This window comes from Staurois parvus, unplaced genomic scaffold (genome assembly GCF_062004578.1).
Source record: "Staurois parvus isolate SC_StPar_1 unplaced genomic scaffold, SC_StPar_1.0 ptg000414l, whole genome shotgun sequence".
Classification (NCBI taxonomy): Eukaryota; Metazoa; Chordata; class Amphibia; order Anura; family Ranidae; genus Staurois; species Staurois parvus.
The window spans coordinates 2,644,818-2,665,473 of record NW_028318210.1 but is presented as its reverse complement, the minus strand read 5'-3'; the positions used below and the strand labels follow the sequence as shown (position 1 = coordinate 2,665,473).

General features: G+C 41.0%; 1 protein-coding gene across 7 annotated transcripts in view; it reads right to left on the bottom strand.

Moving 5' to 3' along the window:
- Positions 1-20,656, bottom strand: part of SIPA1L1 (signal induced proliferation associated 1 like 1) — a 419,939-nt gene that overhangs the window by 41,589 nt on the left and 357,694 nt on the right. For 5 of the 7 annotated variants that reach the window (XM_089686849.1, XM_089686852.1, XM_089686853.1 and 2 more), the window contains 3 exons: positions 17,456-17,892; positions 11,799-12,038; positions 11,207-11,366 (listed from right to left, as the gene is read on the bottom strand). In XM_089686849.1, coding sequence (XP_089542975.1) covers positions 11,207-11,366; positions 11,799-12,038; positions 17,456-17,892 — 837 coding nt within the window. Of the gene's footprint in view, positions 1-11,206; positions 11,367-11,549; positions 11,575-11,798; positions 12,039-17,455; positions 17,893-20,656 lie in introns of those variants that run through there. The other 2 variants (XM_089686855.1, XM_089686854.1) reach the window with 2 other exon arrangements.

Here is a 20,656-nt window from a genome sequence, read left to right as displayed (position 1 = left end):
TCTGGTGATTCAGCCAGCAACTCTGCCGTTTCAAGTTCAAGCTCTCCAGCAGAATGTACCAGCTTACATGGATGAGACCATCCGTTACTGGCAGGGGTCATTAAAATGATCAGCTTTTATTTATTCATGTAAAACCTTTATCCCAAAAGGAAAAAATGTTTGCTGTAACTGATTATTAAGTGTTAGCTGGAGTTTAGCTTCAATTTGCTATTTGTATTCAAATCTGCTGATACATTTAACAATCTCCTCCCCCCTCAGACTGGCAATTCTGCTGTCCTCTGGCTCATTCTTCCAGAGTGGTCTCTCACTAATACAGGAGGTGTGTTGCTGATCACTAGGTGAAAAGAGAGGGAGAAAAGTCAAAAGAAACAAAGCGATGCAGCCACTTCCATTCCCGAGTCAATTCGGACATTTCTCTCATACATGAAAAATCTACATTTTTGCTAGAACAATACTTAGAAACTTCAAACGTTATATATTTTGTATGCAGAGGCCCTGGAGAATTAAATGGTCGTTGTGATTTTTTTATGTCGTGCAATATTTGCACAGTGGTTTATCAAACACAAAGTTTCTGGAAACATTTTTTGTACACAGCCACAATACCAACACCAATTTTTGGCACAATATAAAATATGCTGTCACGCCAAGTAAATAGATACCGAACATCACACTTTAAACTAGTCTGTAGGCGTTCCACGTTCATATGCAATTTTAGAGTTGCACAGGAGGTCTGGCGCTAGAATTATTGCTCTCACTCTGACATTCAGGATAATACCGGACGTGTGTGGTGCAATCACCGTTTATTGTACACCATACTGTACTCCAAGAAGCAGAAAGCACTGGTGTATAAAACTCTATTTTACAGTATAGCACACATTATCTTTAGTCCATGGGACATCCAAAAGCAGTCTGAGAAATGGGCAACACACTAAACAAACAGGTCTTGAAGAATCAACAAACTCAGAGCAGCTTGTAGCACCTCGTGCCCAAAATGGCATTAGAGGAAGCCTGAACATTCTGTGTGTGATTATGAGCTCACTCAGCACACATTTCCCTCAAGGGAAGCCAAAGATAGCTCAAACCACACCTGTTTCCTAGATGCTCAATTCAGGTATTCTGCCTAAAAGATTGCACAGTGTAGGGTCACTCTAAGCAATGAATAGGACAATGGAGAAATTAAGCCTAAGAGAAACTGCAAAAAACGATATTGTATTTGATAGGGTTCTACTGCCAGATGTAAGACATCAGATCAGCATGGAGATAGTCCTGCTATCTTGACATAACCTGCTATTTTCTAACCCTTTTTTTTACTTTAGATACAGAAAGGAATACCTACTGCACTGCTGTCATGGAAACAGGGCACCCTGGACAAACCATTATAAAAAGCTCAGGACTAGAAGAGATTTTGTTCTTGTAGTGCAGAGCATACGTTGCTTGATTGGATCTACAGGAAATGTGTTCTTTGCTTTGACAGCATCATATAGTTCAGGGAAAGGTGAATGTTCAGCACAAGCTCCATGGACCTAATCTATTTTAACTAACCAGTATACTCAGTTTCTTGAGGTACAGTACAGGATCTTCAGTCTTTAACCATGGACTATAAGCAGCTACCTTCAGGTGATCAGGCACCAGCAAAAAAGAAGGCTGCAGGGATATTCTATATAGAACCCCTCAAACTCAATTATAGCATCAGTTATACAGAAAGCAATAGGGAGACCACAAAGAAAAGAGGGGAGGGACCTATATACTGTACTGCACTCCAAGAAGCAGAATGCACTGGTGAATAAAATTCTATTTTACAGTATATCATACAGGATCTTTAGTCCATGGGGCATCCAAAAGCAGTCTTACTGAGAGATGGGCAACACACCAAACAGGTGTTGAAGAGCTCAACAAACTCAGAGAGCAGCTTGTAGCACCTCGCGCTCAAAATAGCATTAGAGGAAGCCTGAACATTCACTTAGTACGACTACGTGGCAGCCTGGCATATTCAAGAAACATATGCCTGATGCTAAAAAGCCAACAAAACACCAACCCATCTGGTATAGTGTGCCTTAACATGGAACCATATTCTTGGAAACCTGTTGATTGCGATCTACCAGTCAACTGCGGCCAGGTGAATGGTACATCGCGATCTTGGCTTGCCAACCCCATCCCAGAACATCAGAGTGCAGTGCAGAGGGACCATCTGCAAAGTTAATGAGCCAGCACCAGCAGTGGAGGGAGGAGGAGCTGCATAAACCTATGCCTCCTCTATAGCACCATCTCCTGTCTCAGGTGGAGTGATACCAAGTGCACTCCGCCTCTTATCCCTTCTAGAAGTCTGGAGTGTGATGCCAGCAGCAGCTGCAAGAGGAAAAGAAGGGGTCTTCAGGTCAGTGTATTGCACAACCAATACATTGGGCATAATAGCTTCTAGCAATGGACATAATAGCACCTATAAAAAGGTTAACCACCATTAGGCTGCGTTTACACTGATGCGATGCAGTTTACCCGCACCATGGGTGCAGCGAGTGTACCTGTAGCTTTCCTTAAGGCCAACTGTGCACCTGCGGCTTTCCTCTAGGTTAGTTGTGCTTTGCCATAGACGTCTATTATATCTTGTGGGTTTGGTGCGCTTTCTGAAAGCGCACCAAAACTCCTGAATGCGGGAGTTTTAGTGTGCTTTCAGAAAGTGCAACAAATCCGCAAGATATAATAGAAGTCAATGGCAAAGCACAACTAACCTAGAGGAAAGCCACAGGTGCACAGTGCTGTATCCACGGTGCGGGTAAACCGCTGCGCATCAGTGTGAAAGCAGCTTTATAGGGGGCCAAGGACAGTAAGGGCTAATTTACATTTGTGGTTTGAGGTGGCAGGAAAATCTACTTAGTTGATATATGTTTTTATCCCCCCCTACACAGATACACTGCACCCCCCTTGAGCTGCAGTGGCCAGGGGTGTACACATGTCAAGGCCATAGCAGGAGTCTTACACCCTGTCACGCTTGGTGGGTTTATCACCTGCCAAGCATGACCTATTCACGTAAATGAGGATGCTCTGCAAGTGCCCTGAAACCTTGCGCAGTGCAGCAATCAATGGGGTTAAAGCAGGCACTGAGAAGGTGTTGTATCACCTCCTCATCACCCTGCAGTTGCAGGGCACTTGTAGAGTGGCCCCATTTACTAGAGTGGCTCACAATTGGCAGATGGTAGCACTCACCAAAAGCAACAGGGGGTATAATTTTTGCTGTGGCATGTGTACACCTTTGGTTGCTGCCTCTGCAGCTTAAGAGGGTATGGATTGGGGGCAGTAAAACTGCTGCTCAACTGCAGGGTTTTACCACCACCCAACCTCATGTGTGAGCAAGCCCTAAAGATGCTGCCACAGAATGCAACTAAGGAGTCATTCACGAGTGCAGCAGGCACAGCTGCTCTTCTGAAAAGAGGTCTGAGTGTGTTTGACAGATGGTGAGAAGGCAATCTGTTGCCTACTCAAAACCAGATTTAAACATATATTTGCCGTGCAATGCATGCAATTGCAGCACGGTAGTACGGCAATTAGAGGTTTACTTCAGGAGTGAGGAGGGGACACTGGGCAACACTGTGCCCGGTGATTTTTGACTTCTCTCATGTTGTTCAGGTAGATCACCACCTCTTTAAAGTTGCCTGCTCTTGCTTTAGACAATAGGCTCCAGACTGGAACTGTCTAATCCACCTAGCAATGGAGAATTCAGAAGCAGGAAGTCCCCTGAAGGAACTCTCAGGAAGCGCAAAGAAGGAATCAAGACTGCCTAAGAGACTGTAGGCAACAGGTAGATTGTCACAGCATGTACCACACCAAGACAATAGAGGGAAATTTCCATGGGATGTTTTGGTGCAGGACATATGGAGGGAAGGATAATGTTCTGATTAAGGTGGAATGAAAAAACTGATCCCAGGGAGTCACCAGAGTATCCATTGCAAAGGCCCAAAGGTTCCTGGACCTGGCGACAAACCTATCCAGTTTGTTTTTTAATATGGATACCAGAAGATTAATTTCCAGTGTCCCCCAGCTTTCGGCAAAGGGCTGGGAACACCTCCAGATGGAGACCCTATTCCCCTGGATCCAGATGGTGATGACTAAGGAAATCCATCTTGCATTTTTTCCACACCTAAGATGAAGACAGTGAGCGGGGCTTGAACATGCAGTTCTGCCCAAGAGAGGATCATGTCCACCTTCTTTTGAAAAGCATGACGACTGGTGCCACTTTGATGGTTCATTTCAGCCACAGCTGTGGTATTGTCTGAGTGGATACTTGTCAGGTGACTTTGCAAATTTGGGGTCCAGCATTCGACAGACAACTGAAACATCCAGGGTTTCAGGATGTTGATGGAAAGACAGTCTTCTCCAGTAGCTGTATCAGTTTGTCCCGTGCTGCCAGAATGTCAACCGAATATCTGCAGAGTTCACTGTAATTGGCTGACAGGGGAAAGGATGACTAATCCTTTAGCAACAGATTATTCAGGTAACAATTTGTATTCCCTGAGAACATAGCAAAGCTTGGACTTGATCAAACACCTTGGGAAAAACCAGGGGGATGCAAGGCTGAAAGAAAGGAAAGGTAATGTAACTACAAAATGCAGATAGCACTGATGTCACAGATGTCTACTGAAAGCAAAAAATCTCCTGGAAAGATGAAGGCAACAGCCGACCTGGCCAATTCAATGCCAAACTTTTAAACCTACAGGAACAAGTTGAGAGTTTTCAGATCCAGAATGGTCCAAAGGCCATCACTTTAATTGGGAAATGGAAACAAGTTTGAGTGGAAAGCCTGAAAGAGTTCCTCATTCTGAACTGAGGACATGAACCTCTCAATAGGAGCTGCTGAACAGCAGCAAGAAGATCCACCCATCTGTGTGATGAGAGAGGAAACTTTGAGATCATGAAGCATGGAGAAGGCAAAGTCCAAACATCAAAGATTTCCTGGGACCAGAAAGCTGGAAAGGCTGACAGATGTCCCCCACAATAAAGGGGGATGGAGGAAGTCTCATCACTAAGAGGGCATAGAGCCAAACTTGGAGGTCTATGTCCTCCATGAAAGTTTGTTCCAAATTTGCAGCTGGAGGCCTGAGGGGGGTGATAATAGCTTTTCTAACCTCAGGAGTATAGATGGTTTACCTGTAAAAGCACAACCCTTCTTGTCCTGGAGAAGAGAGAAAGTTTATCCTCTGTGATCTCCTTGATGTACTTATCCAAGGAGGAACTAAACAGATGTTCTCCCTCAAAGGGCAGACACTCAAAGCATTTCTTGCATGGGAGTTCTATTGACCAGCATTTGAGCCAAAGAATCCTTGGCATATGGAAAGTGAGAAGGCTCATCTTGGGGATCTGGCGAAGCATATCCACCAAGCAGTTCATGCATTAGCATAAGGCCACAGGTAAAATCTAGAGGACAGTGAATGGAGGAATCTGTTCAGATGGAGCTAGGGTCTCGGGCCATAAATGTAGCTCAGACAAGAGTCTAGCAGACTTATGTCAAAGCAGCTGCAGGCTGCATGGCGGGGCCTGCAAAGGAAAAAGAGGACCTCAAGCCTTTTTGTCCACTGCGTTCTTGAACACAAGATTATTCTCTACAGGAAAAGTTCATTTTTGCAGGAGTAAATAACTTTTCAGGGTGAGGTTAGTCACTCTATGGTCTCTAAGAGCGAGAGAGTGAACTGGTAAGGTCTTAGCAGGTTTGGGCAATTTTATGGACCTGATGCTGGAGACCTTGAGCCGAGCAGACACTGTTTGCCCTAATGCTAAAAAAGAGCGTGTCAATAAGAGTAGCAATAGTATCCTTAGGCTTAGATTACATTTCATCTGAAGGCATCTCATCTGTTTTTTCTAATGGAGAAAGGAGAAATTCTTCATCTACCTCCACAGGCAGCATGTTTGCAGCAAAGGCAAATTCAGAGATCGACTTAGGAAGGGAGACTGAAGGAACTTTCTCATGACCCCTCTTACCTATGGTCTCTAAAATGACCAAAACCAGACATTAAGTCAGACATTGTGGAAGATAATTGCTTGCCGATAAATAGGAAGAATAGCTGCATAGCCAATGGGACTGCAGAGTGTCCAGAGGAAGGCAGGGAGTGAGATTGGGGGAAAACGGTCTGAACTGAGGATGCTAGGACCCTGTGGAGAGAGATTATCATCATCATCCCCCCCCCCCCATTTTATCTGGAACCATGTGCTGCATTTGAGCTATCAAGATCATCTGACCCTGTTCCCCTTCGCTTTTGATCTGCCATGTGTGGTGTAAAAATGATTCCAGGAGGTGAAATTATGACCTCTGCAGCTGTAGAGAGGAAAAGGTGAAGACTTCTGTGACAGGTACTATAGGGTGCTGAACACTGGTAGGTATCCTAAGATCGAGGTGCTGTACAGTAGGGGGTCGTGAGCAGCTGGTGCCAGCTGAGAGAAGCAAGCCCCAAGGAAGAAAAGTTGAGGAAAGTGGAAAGATAGAGCTGGACCCGTAGCTCTATTTTATTGGTATCGTTATCTTAAGTTATTAATGTTGGTGTAAATGATCTGGTTCCTGGGCAGGCTGCTTCTACATCCCAGAGGATCTCCACAGGCTCCTTGACTTGTAGTGTGATGTAAAGAGTTGAAATTGAACTGCCAAACCACTGTTAAGAGGTCCAGATACAAATTTAATTCCATTAAAGGTCAGGGGTACAATTCCAAAAGTAGTCAATGCATTTCGGGTGTCTAAATGCCCCCTTCATCAGGCCTTGACTGGCAACAAAGTGAACAAACTAGAAGTGAACAGGACCTACAATGGTAATTTCATGATCATAATTCTTCATGGTGCTTCAGTTTCTACTCTTTTTTTTACAAAGGAAGAAAATGGCTTGCACATGTGCTATGAAGCAACTAAAATAGTCGGGAAAATAATTATTTGAACCCCTACAGATTCTGTAAGTTTGCCCACTTGCAAAAAAATGAAGGGTCTATGATTTTTATCGTAGGTATATTTTTAATGATAGAGATAGAATATCAACCAAAAATCCAGAAAAAACACGATACAAATGTTATAAATTGAGATGCAGTTCAGTGAGTCAAATAAGTATTTGATCCCTAAGCAAAACCGGACTTGGTACTTAGTGGAGAAACCCTTGCTGGCAAGCACAGAAGTAAGATGTTTCTTGTAGTTGATTACCAGGGTTGCACACATCTCAGGAGGGATTTTGGTCCACTCTTCTTTATAAATCCCTAAATCCTTAAGGTTTCTTGGCTGTTTGGCAACTTGAAGTTTCAGTTCCCTCCATAAATTTTCTATAGGATTTAGGTCGGGAGACTGGCTAGGCCACTTTATGACCTTAAAAGTGCATTTTCTTGAGCCACTCCTTTGTTGCCTTGGTGGTATGTTTTGGGGCACTGTCATACTGGAAGACTCATTTTCAGTGTTCTGGCTGAGGGAAGAAGGTTCTCATCCAAGATTTTACGATACATGGCCCCTTCCATTGACCCCTCAATGCTGCAAAGTCAGCCTGTACCCTTAGCAGAGAAACCACCCCAAAGCATAATGTGTCCACCTCTGTGTTTGACTGTGGGCATGGTGTTCTTAGGGTCATAGTCAGCATTTTTCTTTCTCCAAACACGGCGAGTTGAGCCAATACCAAAGAGCTCAATTGTGGTCTCATCTGACCACAGCACTTTCTCCGAATCCCTCTCTGAATCATTTAAATGCTAATTGGCAAAGTTCAGACAGACATGTACATATGCATTCTTGAAGAGGGGGACCTTGCGGGTGCTGCAGAATGTAAATCCATGATGGAGTGTCGTGTTAGCAATGGTTTGTTTGGTGACTGTGGTCCCAACTGCCTTGAGATCAATCACAAGCTCCTTCCATGTAGTTCTGGGCTAATCCCTCACTTTTCTCATAATCATCTTTACCCCATGAGGAGAAATCTTGCATGGAGCTCCAGACCGAGGGTGATTGATGGTTATTTTGGAATTCTTCCATCTGCAAATAATTGCTCCAACAGTCGTCTCCTTCTCACCAAGCTTCTTGCTGGTGGTCTTGTAGCCCATTTCAACCTTGTGCAGGTCTAGAAGTCTTGTCACTGACGTCCTTTGACAGCTCTTTGGTTATTTGTCCATCATAGTGAGGTTTGAATGGATGAAAGAGATTCTGTGGATAGGTGTCATTTATACACATGACAAGTTGTCCTTAGGAGAACCTTCATAACCGCTTCCCAGCCACCCTATAGCAGAAGTACTACTATATGGCAGCAGGGATGTTCAAAATCATGCATACATGTATGTGATTTTGCATTTCCAGGTAGGGGGTGCGCGCTACCTACCTGAGCCACTATTGGCTCCTCAGCATGTCACTCATCGATTCTCGGCCGGGACTCGGTGATCATCGGTGGAGCTGATGGGAGAGGTCTGTATGTAAACAACACAGAGCTCTCCCCTGTCAGCACGAACAGGCTGCTTTGTATTGCTCTGCACAGCACAGAAATACAAAACAATTTGTCTACATAGTAAAACACAACACAGCACACGGTTAACCCTTTGATCACCCCAGATGTTAACCCCTTCCTGCCCAGTGTCATTAGTACAGTGCCAGTGCTTTATATTAGCACTGATCACTGCATTAGTGTCACTGGGGATGTCAGTGGCAGTTAGTTCCATCGAGTGTCAGAATGCCTGCCGCAGTCCAGCAATAAGTCGCTGATCGCTGCCATTACTAGTAAAAAAAATAAATAAAAAAATTTCCAGTGTGTATATATATATATATATATATATATATATATATATATATATATATCCATTTGTAGATGCTTTAACTTTCACGTAAACCAATTAATTTACACGTATTTGGATTTGTTTTAGCAAAGACATCTAGCAGAATACATTTTGTCCTAAATTTATGAAGACATTTTTTTACAATTGTTCACTGGATATGTTTTATAGCAAAAAGTAAAAAATGTTTTTTTTTTTTTTTTCAAAATTGTCTGTCTATTTTTGTTTATAGCGCAAAAAATAAAAAACACAGAGGTGATCAAATACCACCGAAAGAAAGTCTATTTGTTGCGAAAAAAGGACATAAATTTAATTTCAATGTTGCATGACCGCGTAATTGTCAGTTAAAGTAACGCAGCGCCGTATCTCAAAAAATGGCCTGGTCAGGAAGGGGGGTAAATCCTCTGGAGGGCAAGTGGTTAAATTGACAGGACTAATCTGTATACCACACGAGCACATAGCCAGTTTATGGGAGCCAGAATTCTTGTTGGTTGGTAGGGGATCACATACTTATTGTACATATGTATCATTTGCTTTTTCTGGATTTTTGGTTGATATTCTGTCTCTATCACTATAAAAATGATAGACCCTTAATTTCTTTTTAAGTGGGATCAAATAATTCTTTTCCCCACTGTAAGACTATACAGGTGCAGTAACGCCAGATGTGGCAGGCTTGCCCCACACCACTGGCAAACTGACGACAAACTGAAATGGCTGGCTGTTCTTCCATCCATGGCTGCAACACACAATTTAAAGTGTCACAGCCTGAGCTCCTCTGGAGAGTGAGCATAGGAGCACCAGCAATCTGGGCCAGAATTCAAGGACACAAGACCTGCACCTAATGCGGCAGATATCTTCACACTCCACACAGGATGTAAGGGATAAGATCCTATCCTGGCTTCTTTTTTTATTATGGCCATATCCAGGATGGGGTCTTCAGGGACTCCCGCAGGAAGATCATGACCCTGGATGTGTATAGCAGCCTGTGCCTAACTCAACAGGATGGCTGAGTGCTAATGCAGTATCCAGTGCCTGAAGTGACAGTACAGATCATCCTCTGCTAGGCGAGGTACAGGTACAGTTCCAAAAGGCTCAGCCAAGGAGTCAACCACTCCACAAGCAGCAGCAGGGGCCGCAGTGGCTAAGGTTCAGACAGGAATCTTGAAGGATGAACCCTTTAGGGAAAAAAACATCCCCAGAAAAGAGGTAAGCTTTCATCAGAAGAGAGAAGAGGTCCATCACTGCATGACACTAGGGAATGTCTCTGCAGTTTTACTTTTTTTTCTTTAACCATGTTCAATCCACCTGGTCTTCTGCTCACATAATTCTTGTTTTAACAAGGGGATGTTCAGGTCTCCTTCAATGCCAGCGTAGGGCATTAAGTGCTACAAACTGCTCTGTATTCGGTCAACCCTTCAAGACCCATTGGTTATGTGGATTTGGTGGCGTTTGTTTGGTGTGTTGCCCTACTCTTATTTGGAATGCTTTTGGATAACCCCATGGTTAATGACTAAAGCCAGCTATACATGGATCAAAATTTGGCTGGTTCAGCAGGGATTAACTGAATTTCTATCCATTTATGGGCACCCTGGTTGTAAAAAAGTTGATCTTTCGATCAACTTCTGTACAACCGCTCTGTCAGGTTTTTTCTGAATGAGCAGTGTCGCCTGCTATACCCGGCAAAACTGATCATTATGCTCTGGGGAAGGATCCCTGCTGTGAGAACACAAAAGCTCAGAGGGAGCAATTCCCCCCATCCATCTTGAATGCGAGGATGGGGGAATCTGCATTTTTTTTTTTTTGTTCAACCCACTGGTTGAATGAAAAAAAAAAAAAGTGTAATGTATGGCCTGCCTAAAGACCCTGTCATGTACTGTACGACTAAGAAAGTAGGATTTTTCTTACCAGTGTATTCTGTTTTAAGGAGTACAGTACAGTACAGGCCTTCCCCTTCTTTTCTTTATGATGTCCCTGTTGCTTGCTACAAAACTGTGGCTAGATAAGAGTGGAAGGGTTATAAATGGGATGCCCGATCTCCTGAAGGCTGCATATAGCCCATGGTTAAATAATAAAGATCAAAAGTCCAGTACTTTATTGCTAAGAAAACTATTTTACTGTACATTTAAAAACAGTTTGTATGTAACACAGTTACAAATGTAAAGATTAAAGAGTATTCATGAAGGTTTGCAGGTATGCTCAACCTCTTCCTAAGAACTCTGCATGAGCAAAGCATACATTTTTTTAAACCTGCAAATAGAAATTGCCATAAAGCTTCTAATTAAATATCGCATATTTACATTTAGTTATCAGTTTGGACAAATCTATTTTAATAGATTGGCTTCATTTCAGTATTTTAAATGTATTATATAACATTTCAACTGTTAAAATCTTAGTATTGTGTGAAATGGTTTCAATTTTGTGGGTATGATGGTTTAAATTTTGTGCTTACCTTTAATGACTTTTCCGATCCTGTAGGTGGATTCTCCAAGTCAATGAGCTTCTTAAGCTCCTCTTGAACTGTAGACACCCTTTTCGGAGATGCCTGCAAGTCTCTGATTGATGCACGCAGCCTGGTGGGTGGCATCTCTACACAATCAATCTGGAATCCTCTTTTATTGAAAGAAACAGAAACAAAAGATTAGGAAGAGGACATGTAAATGAAAGAGAAAGCATACACTGTGAATATTTGTTTATCAATGCAAACTAACAAAGCGATGAAGGAAAGCAGAGAAAGGAGAAAAGTCTAGTTTTTTCATGACCACAACAAACTCATGCGTCAATACCTGTTAAAAGGAAGAAACCTGGACTCAAATTTCTCTTTGTGACATAAATAGAGAGACAAATAGAGGGAATTTGTCAGGAAACAAAGCTGCAAATTTAAAACATGCAACACATTCCAAAAAGTTAAGCAAATTTTAATAGCACAAAAATGTGTATTGGCTCTTTCCAATGTTGTGAACCATACAAAATGTCAAAAGAATTTGCCAAGCCAACATGACATTGCTTTTACGATTTGACAACAGAACAGAAAGGGCTCTTACTTTCTTGAATCCATAAAGCCCACAGAGTTTATAGTCCCTTCAGGTTTTTTCCATCCAATCAGGTACTTGCTGGTAGCCCCCTGGCGAGGGTAGAAAGTCCTAGGACCAGAAGGGGAGGAAGAGGAAGAGGAGAAAGAAGGTGCGAGCTGTGGGGAAGTGGCAGAATGAGACTCTTCCTTGGGTGAACTTCTGGCACTAGTGAAAACAACGGGACTTGCCGAGTGCCGAGAGCTCATGGTGCTGGGGGAGAATGAGAGAGAGCTAATCTTAATTGCTGTTTTTTCCACCCACTTTGTAGATAATTCATACCATATCCAGGCTGTGAGCTTGCCATAAAAATGAGTTAACATTAGCGCACCTTCACTGAACACAGTCAAGTGAACACTGGGAGAAAATGATCATTCAGGTTTTAATCCCTTATGTTTATATGCAACACTGGGATCAATCTGGTTACGTCTTTTGGAGAGAATTTTGCATTCTTCTAAATAAACACTTTTAAGGAACACTTTATACACTCACTGGCCACTTTATTAGGTGCACCAATATATTGAGTTAAGATTAGAGTTAAGGTTTTCTTTTGCTTTCAGAACAGCCTGAATTCCTCATGGAATGAGCTTTTGCCCGATGAAAACTATTGCGGCCGATGATGATTCTGCAGAATTATGCAGTTGTAGCAGATTCGTAACTTGCCCATTCATAATGAAAACCTCTTGTTCCATGCCATCCTAAAGGATTCACTGCTGTGAACATCAAATTCTGATTCTAGCACTGCATTTCATATAAAAAAAATCAAGGTCTGCTAGACAAGGCAACGTGCTGAAAATTCTCACTCTTCCAGTTTTGGTGATCACATGCTCACTATAACCTATTCTTCCAGTTATTGGCATAGTAGTAGTTGAATCTGGCATTGTCTTCTTCTGCTCCGGCCCATCCTCTTCAAGATTTGACGTGTGCATTCAGAGAGGCAATTCTTTTCACCAGTTAACAAAGTGGTTATTTGTTCTTGTCAGAGCAGTTGTGAAAGCATGAACAAGTCTGTCTGGTTGTTTTCTGACTGCTCTCAAAAGGTTTTCGAACAAACTGTCCCTTAATACATTTTATGCATCATTCTTTGTGAACTTTATAGTGACAATCTCAGGAGGTCAGCAGTTTCTCCAGTTCTGCAACCACAATATCTGGCACGAACAATCATACCATGGTTAGTTTAGATCATAGATCATGCATCTTTCTCTTTTTAATATTTAGTTGAACAACTGAATCACTTGCTTAGGTCTGAATGCTTTAATGAGCTACAACCACATTATTTGTTGTTTGGTTCCTTGCATTATTGAGTAAGTGTACATATTAAAGTGGCCACTGAGGGTAAAACAGTTATGTTTACAATTATTATAGACAATAGACGTATGGAAATGCCAAATCAATTGACATGCTTGAGAGGTTTGTTCAGAATATCATTCAATATTAGCCATCTTTATGTAAATGATACATGATGTATTGTGCTTACCATTTGATATGCACAAATATTTGGTATACGTGTTGCACTTGAATGCGTAAACGAAAAGAAATTCACCTGTTCCAGCCTAAACACATGTACATTTCGCAGCCAACGAAAGTGTATAGTATGTAATAGTAATATTTTCATTTGACTTTACTTCAGAAGAGATGCAGTTCTCCATGCATGAGCACTGTTATCATTAGAGAACTGCTCTTCATACACTGGGCCATGGTATTGGTCAGATCCTGAACTGAGAAATGCTGGAAGACAGCACTCTGGGTTCAGTTCATATGTGAATCTCACTGCACTCAACAGAAACATCCCATTTACTTCTGAATGCTGCAAAATGTTTTATATTTTTAAACAGTCATGTATTTAAACAGCTAAGATCACTCAAGCCTGCAGGGAGCAATGCTGCAGGCTCATCAACATGTTTCTACATCAGCAGACCCAGGAAGCTTTTAATCAGTGAGCAACTCACATCACTTATAACATCTATCTGCTCTACAAATCCATGCCTAAACAGTGACCATAAAGTGAACCAATTATGACTGGCCGCTCACTATCCTTCACTGTATGCCCTTTATGAGTCAGAACTGTAAATCTCAGTGCCTGAAGTTTTGCGCTTAGTGTACTGTTGGGGATGAATGACACCAAGTTGTTTGGTTTTTCTAGGGTTTTTTTTTTTCTTTAACACAGAAGCCATCTACACAATGAAAACACAGCATTAAAATGTATTTATTTGTGTATAGCAAATGTGCAAAAATATTTTTTTTCCCCTGGAGTTCAGCTTTAAGGCAAAGTGTCAGCCTCAGATAAAGCACAATATTCTAAATAAGAGGCCAAATGTAAATCCCAATCCCCACAACCTATTTTCTTTAAAGTACTGGATGTTTTTGAGTCAAAATCAAGAAAAGAATCCAATTTGAGATATACTAAATAACATTTTTAAACATGCCTAAAATCTTAGTTTTATCATTACACATGAATACCAGTATGCTTTTAATTACTTTTAAATGTGCACAGCAGAGTTTGTTATAGACTCCTGGCAGTCTCATGCTTACGTAAGCTGAGCTGGGCTGCAAGGAAGCTATATGCACTGCGGTAAGGTATAAAACCTTCTGCCTTCACAACCACTTTAAAGAAGAGCTCTCGCCAGAAGATATAAAATGTGTTATATTCCCCAGGGGACCCAATGCATGTGTACCCGTCAAAATCTGTGCTGTGGTTTGGAAATTTTCAATTTTATTTCTGTCAGTGCTGACTGTAGCTCCACCCCAGGCAAAAGCACAAATTATTTTCATCCCCATAGGGAAGGTACAGTCAGCAAGAAAGCCAAAGCCCTCCCTTCATTCTGCAGCCATCCTTGTTGTGGAGCCCTGTGCCTCCACTGTTCTTTTGTTTGTACTGATAAAATAAAACCGAGCCCACAACGTATGGCTAAGTTTAAAAAAAAAAAAAAAAAAAAAAAAAAAAAGAAGCACAAATAAGTAAATGCGTATACATACAAAGAAAGGCTCAAAGTAGGATTGTGAACGTTTTAGCCTCTCAAAAAGCAATAGACAACATAGAAAAAATAAGTTCACATTTTATTTATTTTGACCCAACATCATGTGCATTAAAACATACATTAAGGAGGGACAGTGTGGGACTAGTGCCAGCTTTTAAATAGGCTGGATTCCGTGTCAGAACACTGATCAGGCCGGGGGTGAGGAAATACACAAGCAGGAGATATTGCTCTGGATTAGAAGTAATCGACCATAGCTCTAAGACAGTGTTCTCCAAATTGTGGTCTGGGGGTCGGATGCGGTCCTTTGTTTGCTTTTATCTGGCCCTTGGGGCAAGATTTCATCTACTGACCCCAACAATTCCCCCCACTTACAATAACAAAGGGGTACAATTTCTCCCAATGACACCAATGATAAGGCACAATTCCTCCCAATGACACTGATGGGGCATGATTCTTCCCACTGATACCAACAATGAGGCACAATTCCTCTCACTGACACCAAAAATGGGGCATTGTTTACCCCCCTGATGCTGGGACATTTTCTACTCCCAATTGACACAGTCTGCCCCCCCTAAAGTCTGAAGGACAGTAAACTGACCATTTGTTCAGAAAGTTTATATTCCTAGGCTGCTTGATGCATGTTATTCACCATCAATCTGTCCTTTCGGTTACTACTGTTGGGTTGGATTTTATATGTGTTCTCTATACTTGGGGAACAGACAGGTTGCATCCTTCGGCAACAGTACCACCATCTGATTATGCTTCTGCGTGCTTTGCATTTTTGATTTATTGTTTTTGGTTTAATTATAAGCATCTCATTCCTTCTGAAGAATCATTAAGCAAAACGCATAGTTTCTGCCACATCCAAAACCAATACATTGGACTGACCATCATATGCCCATATATATTGTTAGGCTTGGCTGAACATGTCAGGCAGGGGTTGTGGTTTGGCCATTGGGGAGTGCTGCTTATTTTGAAAGAGAATGCAAATAATAATTGCTGATTTTATATTTGTATGCTTTGAACATCCATTATGTTGTATTAAAATAAATAAAATGTGAACTGTTTAACAGTTGTTTCTTTGTTCTCTCCTGCTTCCTGAGAGATTAAAGCTTTTTAAACCCCACTTACAACCTTTCTTTTTATGTATACACATTTCCTTGCTCCAGTATGGTTGGGTAGCAGTGGGAGGAGGACAGGGTGGTGGTGTTGAGGTAGCCAATCACCCTGCTCAATCAGTTTACAACACATACTTTAATATGGGCAAGAGCTATGTACACTGGGTCCCCTTTTTAGCGGGAGTTCTTTTTTTTTTAATGTAAATTCTCATAAGTGCTACTGTATCCATTAAAAACTACTTGTACATGCAAGATGGCATCTTCCCACTTTGTCACGGCATTCAGGTAGCATGGGGTCCTAAAACATTTATTTAGCTAGAACACTAGTAGTATTTTAATAAAATGTTACCTTTAGTAGACAGCATAATATTAAAAAAAATTACTAACAGCAAATCATGTTTTCCACAGTAAGAACAGACTAGATAATGTCCACATGTAAAAACCACAGTGGTGACTGAATAATGAACAAAATTCATTTATTTAATAGTTTGGTGAAAACTAACAATTAAAATTAGTTTAGACACCAAATCATTTAATAAAATATTATTCTCTATTTGTTTGTGTGTCAAGTGAGTGTAAAGTTATTAGAAAGACTATTCTTACTGTGGAAAAAAATACCTAAATTGCAAAACTTAAATGTAAATGAAACATTTGTGTATCAAAAACAAACTCCAAGCCCACTTAGTGTGTGCAGTAAATATTGTGTATGGAACATGCTGGGCTAAGAGAGTAAATTAACTTACAAATGTGTCAAATTTCATGTGTCCCCAAACAAACTCTACAAAGGTACAAACTAACCAAAAATACAAACAATGTGTAAAAATTGAAATCGATACAAATTACAAATCGATAAACGATTGATTTAAAGCAGTGCAATGAATATGCACAACTGATATATAAACATAAAGAACATCAAATTCATATAAATCACAAGTGCCTGGTCACACCGGTGCGATTTGCAAATTGAAATCACATCTAATGAATGTGAACTTCAGTGTCTTAATATGTGCAATGTGCTGCAGTGTGATTTTTACTTTTTCTGCAGTTTTGTTGCGATTTCACATACATAGAATATAATGGAAATCATACTGCAAATTGCAAGAAATCATTGAAAATCTTCACAAGTAGCAATAAAGTCTTCAGAAATCGCACCTGAAATCGTGATTGCACACAAATTGTGCAATTTTAAATCGCAGTAGTGTGACCCATGACTAAATGTTTAGCTGGCAACATGTTTATTACCATTATTATTTTTACACTTTGGAATCTAGATTTTAAGTAGGACTGCACAGATTGTTTTTCACGTTTTATTACATTTATAAGTTAGTTTACTCTCTTGGAGCAGCATTTTTCATACACAATAAATTGGAAATCTGCAGTAAAAGCTGAAAGAGTACCATAATTGCTATATATCGCTATAATATAGCTCTGATGGCAAGTTGGAGTAAAACGATTAGATGGAGCAGAAGAACCCACCACAGAATGAAAGATATATATATAAAATATAAGAATAAATTAAAATACTAGCCACTACCTGGTATGAGATGCAGTATCACTGAGGCTGTAGGAGCTGTTTTCTCTGGTTAATGGCTTGGTGCCTATCGGGACTTTACTGTGGTTCTCCATAGTGACTGGAGATTCCCTTTTTCCATCTAGAGCATGAGAGTCTCTGTCACAAGTCCTATCAGATATCAATCCCACATCGCTGACACTGTGCCACAGAGGAGCCACTTTTTCCTTAGGAGGCCCGGATCGCGGAGAGGTGGCAGAAGCCCCCGGAATGGAGTTGACATGACTGTTGTTATATGATGTTGTGTCAATACCACTATCAGCAGAGGTCCCTTGTATGTAAACGTAGCTGTCTGAGTCAAGCCGTTCACCGCTGTCATACCACTTTTCTTCACTATGAGCGCTGGACGCATTGCTGGAAAGAGTATTTGTGCTTGAGTGACTAGAATAATGGCTGTCAGTCTGCAAAATAAGAGTGGTTTTATGCTCAATATTAAAAGGTTACCTAAGAATTATCTGAAAAATAATGGTATTTAGATATCTAAAACCAGAGATAATAATTGTATTTAAGAGATTAGATTATAAGCATAGTAAGAAAAGTAAAATGGTATATTTATTTATTACAGGCACTTATAGCACCGTCAATTTACACAGCGCTTTACATATATATACTGTACATTCACATCAGTCCCTAACTATCAAGGAGTGTACAATCCAAGGCCCCTAACTCACATTCATATATATAATAGATACTGAAGGAAGACGGCAGTTTTGATGCAGGCAGTTTCGGACACGTCTGACATTTTTCTGCATCTAAAACCCCAGTTATATTCATAAACATTACCAAAAATGTCTCTTTTTCTTACATCTTTAGGAATCCAGCAGTAAAACTAAGAATAAGAAGTGAGACTCCTTGACGGAGCAAATAGAGGCAAGGTGTCCAGAAAATATCTTACTGTAAAAGTCAAACAGATATAAAAAGTGAGTGAATTTGTACCCCCAGAATCAAACAAAAGTAAAATACATGATTTATGGGACTGTCTTTTCTAAGCTTAAAATTCTTATAAATAGGTCACTTTGTATTTAGTGCAGTTTGCTACAAGGGAACAGAAGTAACCTAGCTGTGTAAAAAGGGGTGGTTTTTCCACAGATCAAGCACACCTGTAATTAATATGTGCCAGGTAAAAATCAGAATCACATGAAACACATAAACCATGATGTTTATATATCAAAAATATGAAGTCCACAAAATGATCCCTCATATAGTACAGCGCTATAGGCAAATAAAAACAAAACAAAAAAAAACAACAAATATTAAAGGTGAATGACCGAATCAAGTGAAGTAAAATGCAACAAACTAAATCAAAATAACTGAATTTTGTTTTCTACATACTTATCTGTAAAATCCATTTCTTGGAGTACATCACAGGACATAGAGCAGGGTATTCATGACTGTGTGGGTTATATGCCAACTATAGGTGAATGGACACTGGCCAACCAGAGAGGAAGTCCTCTCCTATATAGCCCCTCCTACACAGGAAGTACTTCAGTTTTTGTAGCAAGCAATGACATTCCAAAAAGATGGGCAGGACCTCCGAGTCCCGTGATGTACTCCAAGAAATGGATTTTACAGGTAAGTATGTAGAAAAAAATCCAGTTTTCTTTATTGTACATCACAGAGCAGGCTATTCAGGACTATGTGGAATGTCCCAAAGCAATAAAGAAATTTTGAGGGGAGGGTGACACCATGATAGCCACCGCCAATAATCCTTCAGCACCTACTTAGCCATTTGTATTATGCTGTGGCCAAAGGCAGAATCCACCACGGCTCTGACATCTACCTGGTAGAAATTTGTGAATGTATGGACTGATGACCACGTAGTGACCTTGCAAACCTGAGCAACTGACGCCTGATGGCGGATAGCCCAAGAAACCCCCATAATCCTGGTAGAGTGTGCTCTCACCCGAAAGGATGGGACTTTAACCTTCAAACCATAGGTTTGAATGATTAACTGTTGAATCCAATGAATAATAGTTGACATGGATGCCGCCTGCCCTTTCTGACCAGGATTCCTGACTTGTGCCGCCAACTAGTAAATCCTGACCACTTTAACTATATGCAGAGTATGCAGCGCTTTTTTACCCTGCCAACTGTGGACTAGGAAAAAATAAAAGCAAGACACTGCCCTGATTTAAGTGAAAACCGAAAAATCACTCTAGGCAGGTAGACGGATGAGAACGCAACAGCACCCTATCATGATGCCACGAATGGCTCCTTACATGAAAGGGCCGCCAACTTTGACACTCTTCCTGCTGAAGTGATAGTAACGAAAGAAGCCACCTTCTGAAATAAAGGATTAAGTTTCTTTAATTGGTTCCAAAGGCGGCCTCTGCAAGGACAGCCAAAGTAACAAGGACACAAGAGTGGCCTGACAGACAAGACCATCCATGTTACAGCCTGCACGAAGTTCCAATCAAGGAATGAAAACAACGGTCTCTGGGGAAAAAATGGATAGAGACGAAATCTGACCTTAAATGGTATTCAAGGTAAATTTAATTTCCCCTCCCGATTGGAAAAAGGATAAGAAACCTTACAACCAACACTTCCGTGGGTGCCACTTCCTGGCCTCCCACTAGGCAAATAACATTTGCAGGTCCTGTAATGGAAGTGCCCAGACGCTGGCTTTCTAGCACTCAAAATGCAGTGGTTCCTGTGATGTAAAGAAACGAGACAAAGATAAATCGTTTCAGAACTTTTCCCCCCTTTAATGTGACCTATAAATTGTACAACTGAAATTTTTTAAGGGGGGGGGGTAGTAACACACAAAACTACCTCTTATAACTGGGGATGTAGCTGTGTTCAGAATTAAGCAATCACATTCAAAATCATGTTAAGTAGGAGTCAGTACACACATGCCATCATTAAAAGTGCCTCTGATTAACCCAAATAAAGTTCAGCTGTTCTAGTAGGTCTTTCCAGACATTTTCTTAGTCGCATCCTACAGCAAAAGCCATGGTCCTCAGAGAGCTTCCAAAGCATCAGAGGGATCTCATTGTTAAAAGGTATCAGACAGGAGAAGGGTACAAAAGAATTTCCAAGGCATTAGATATACCATGGAACACAGTGAAGACAGTCATCAAATGGAGAAAATATGGCGCAACAGTGACATTACCAAGAACTGAACGTCCCTCCAAAATTGATGAAAAGAAAACTGGTCTGAGATGC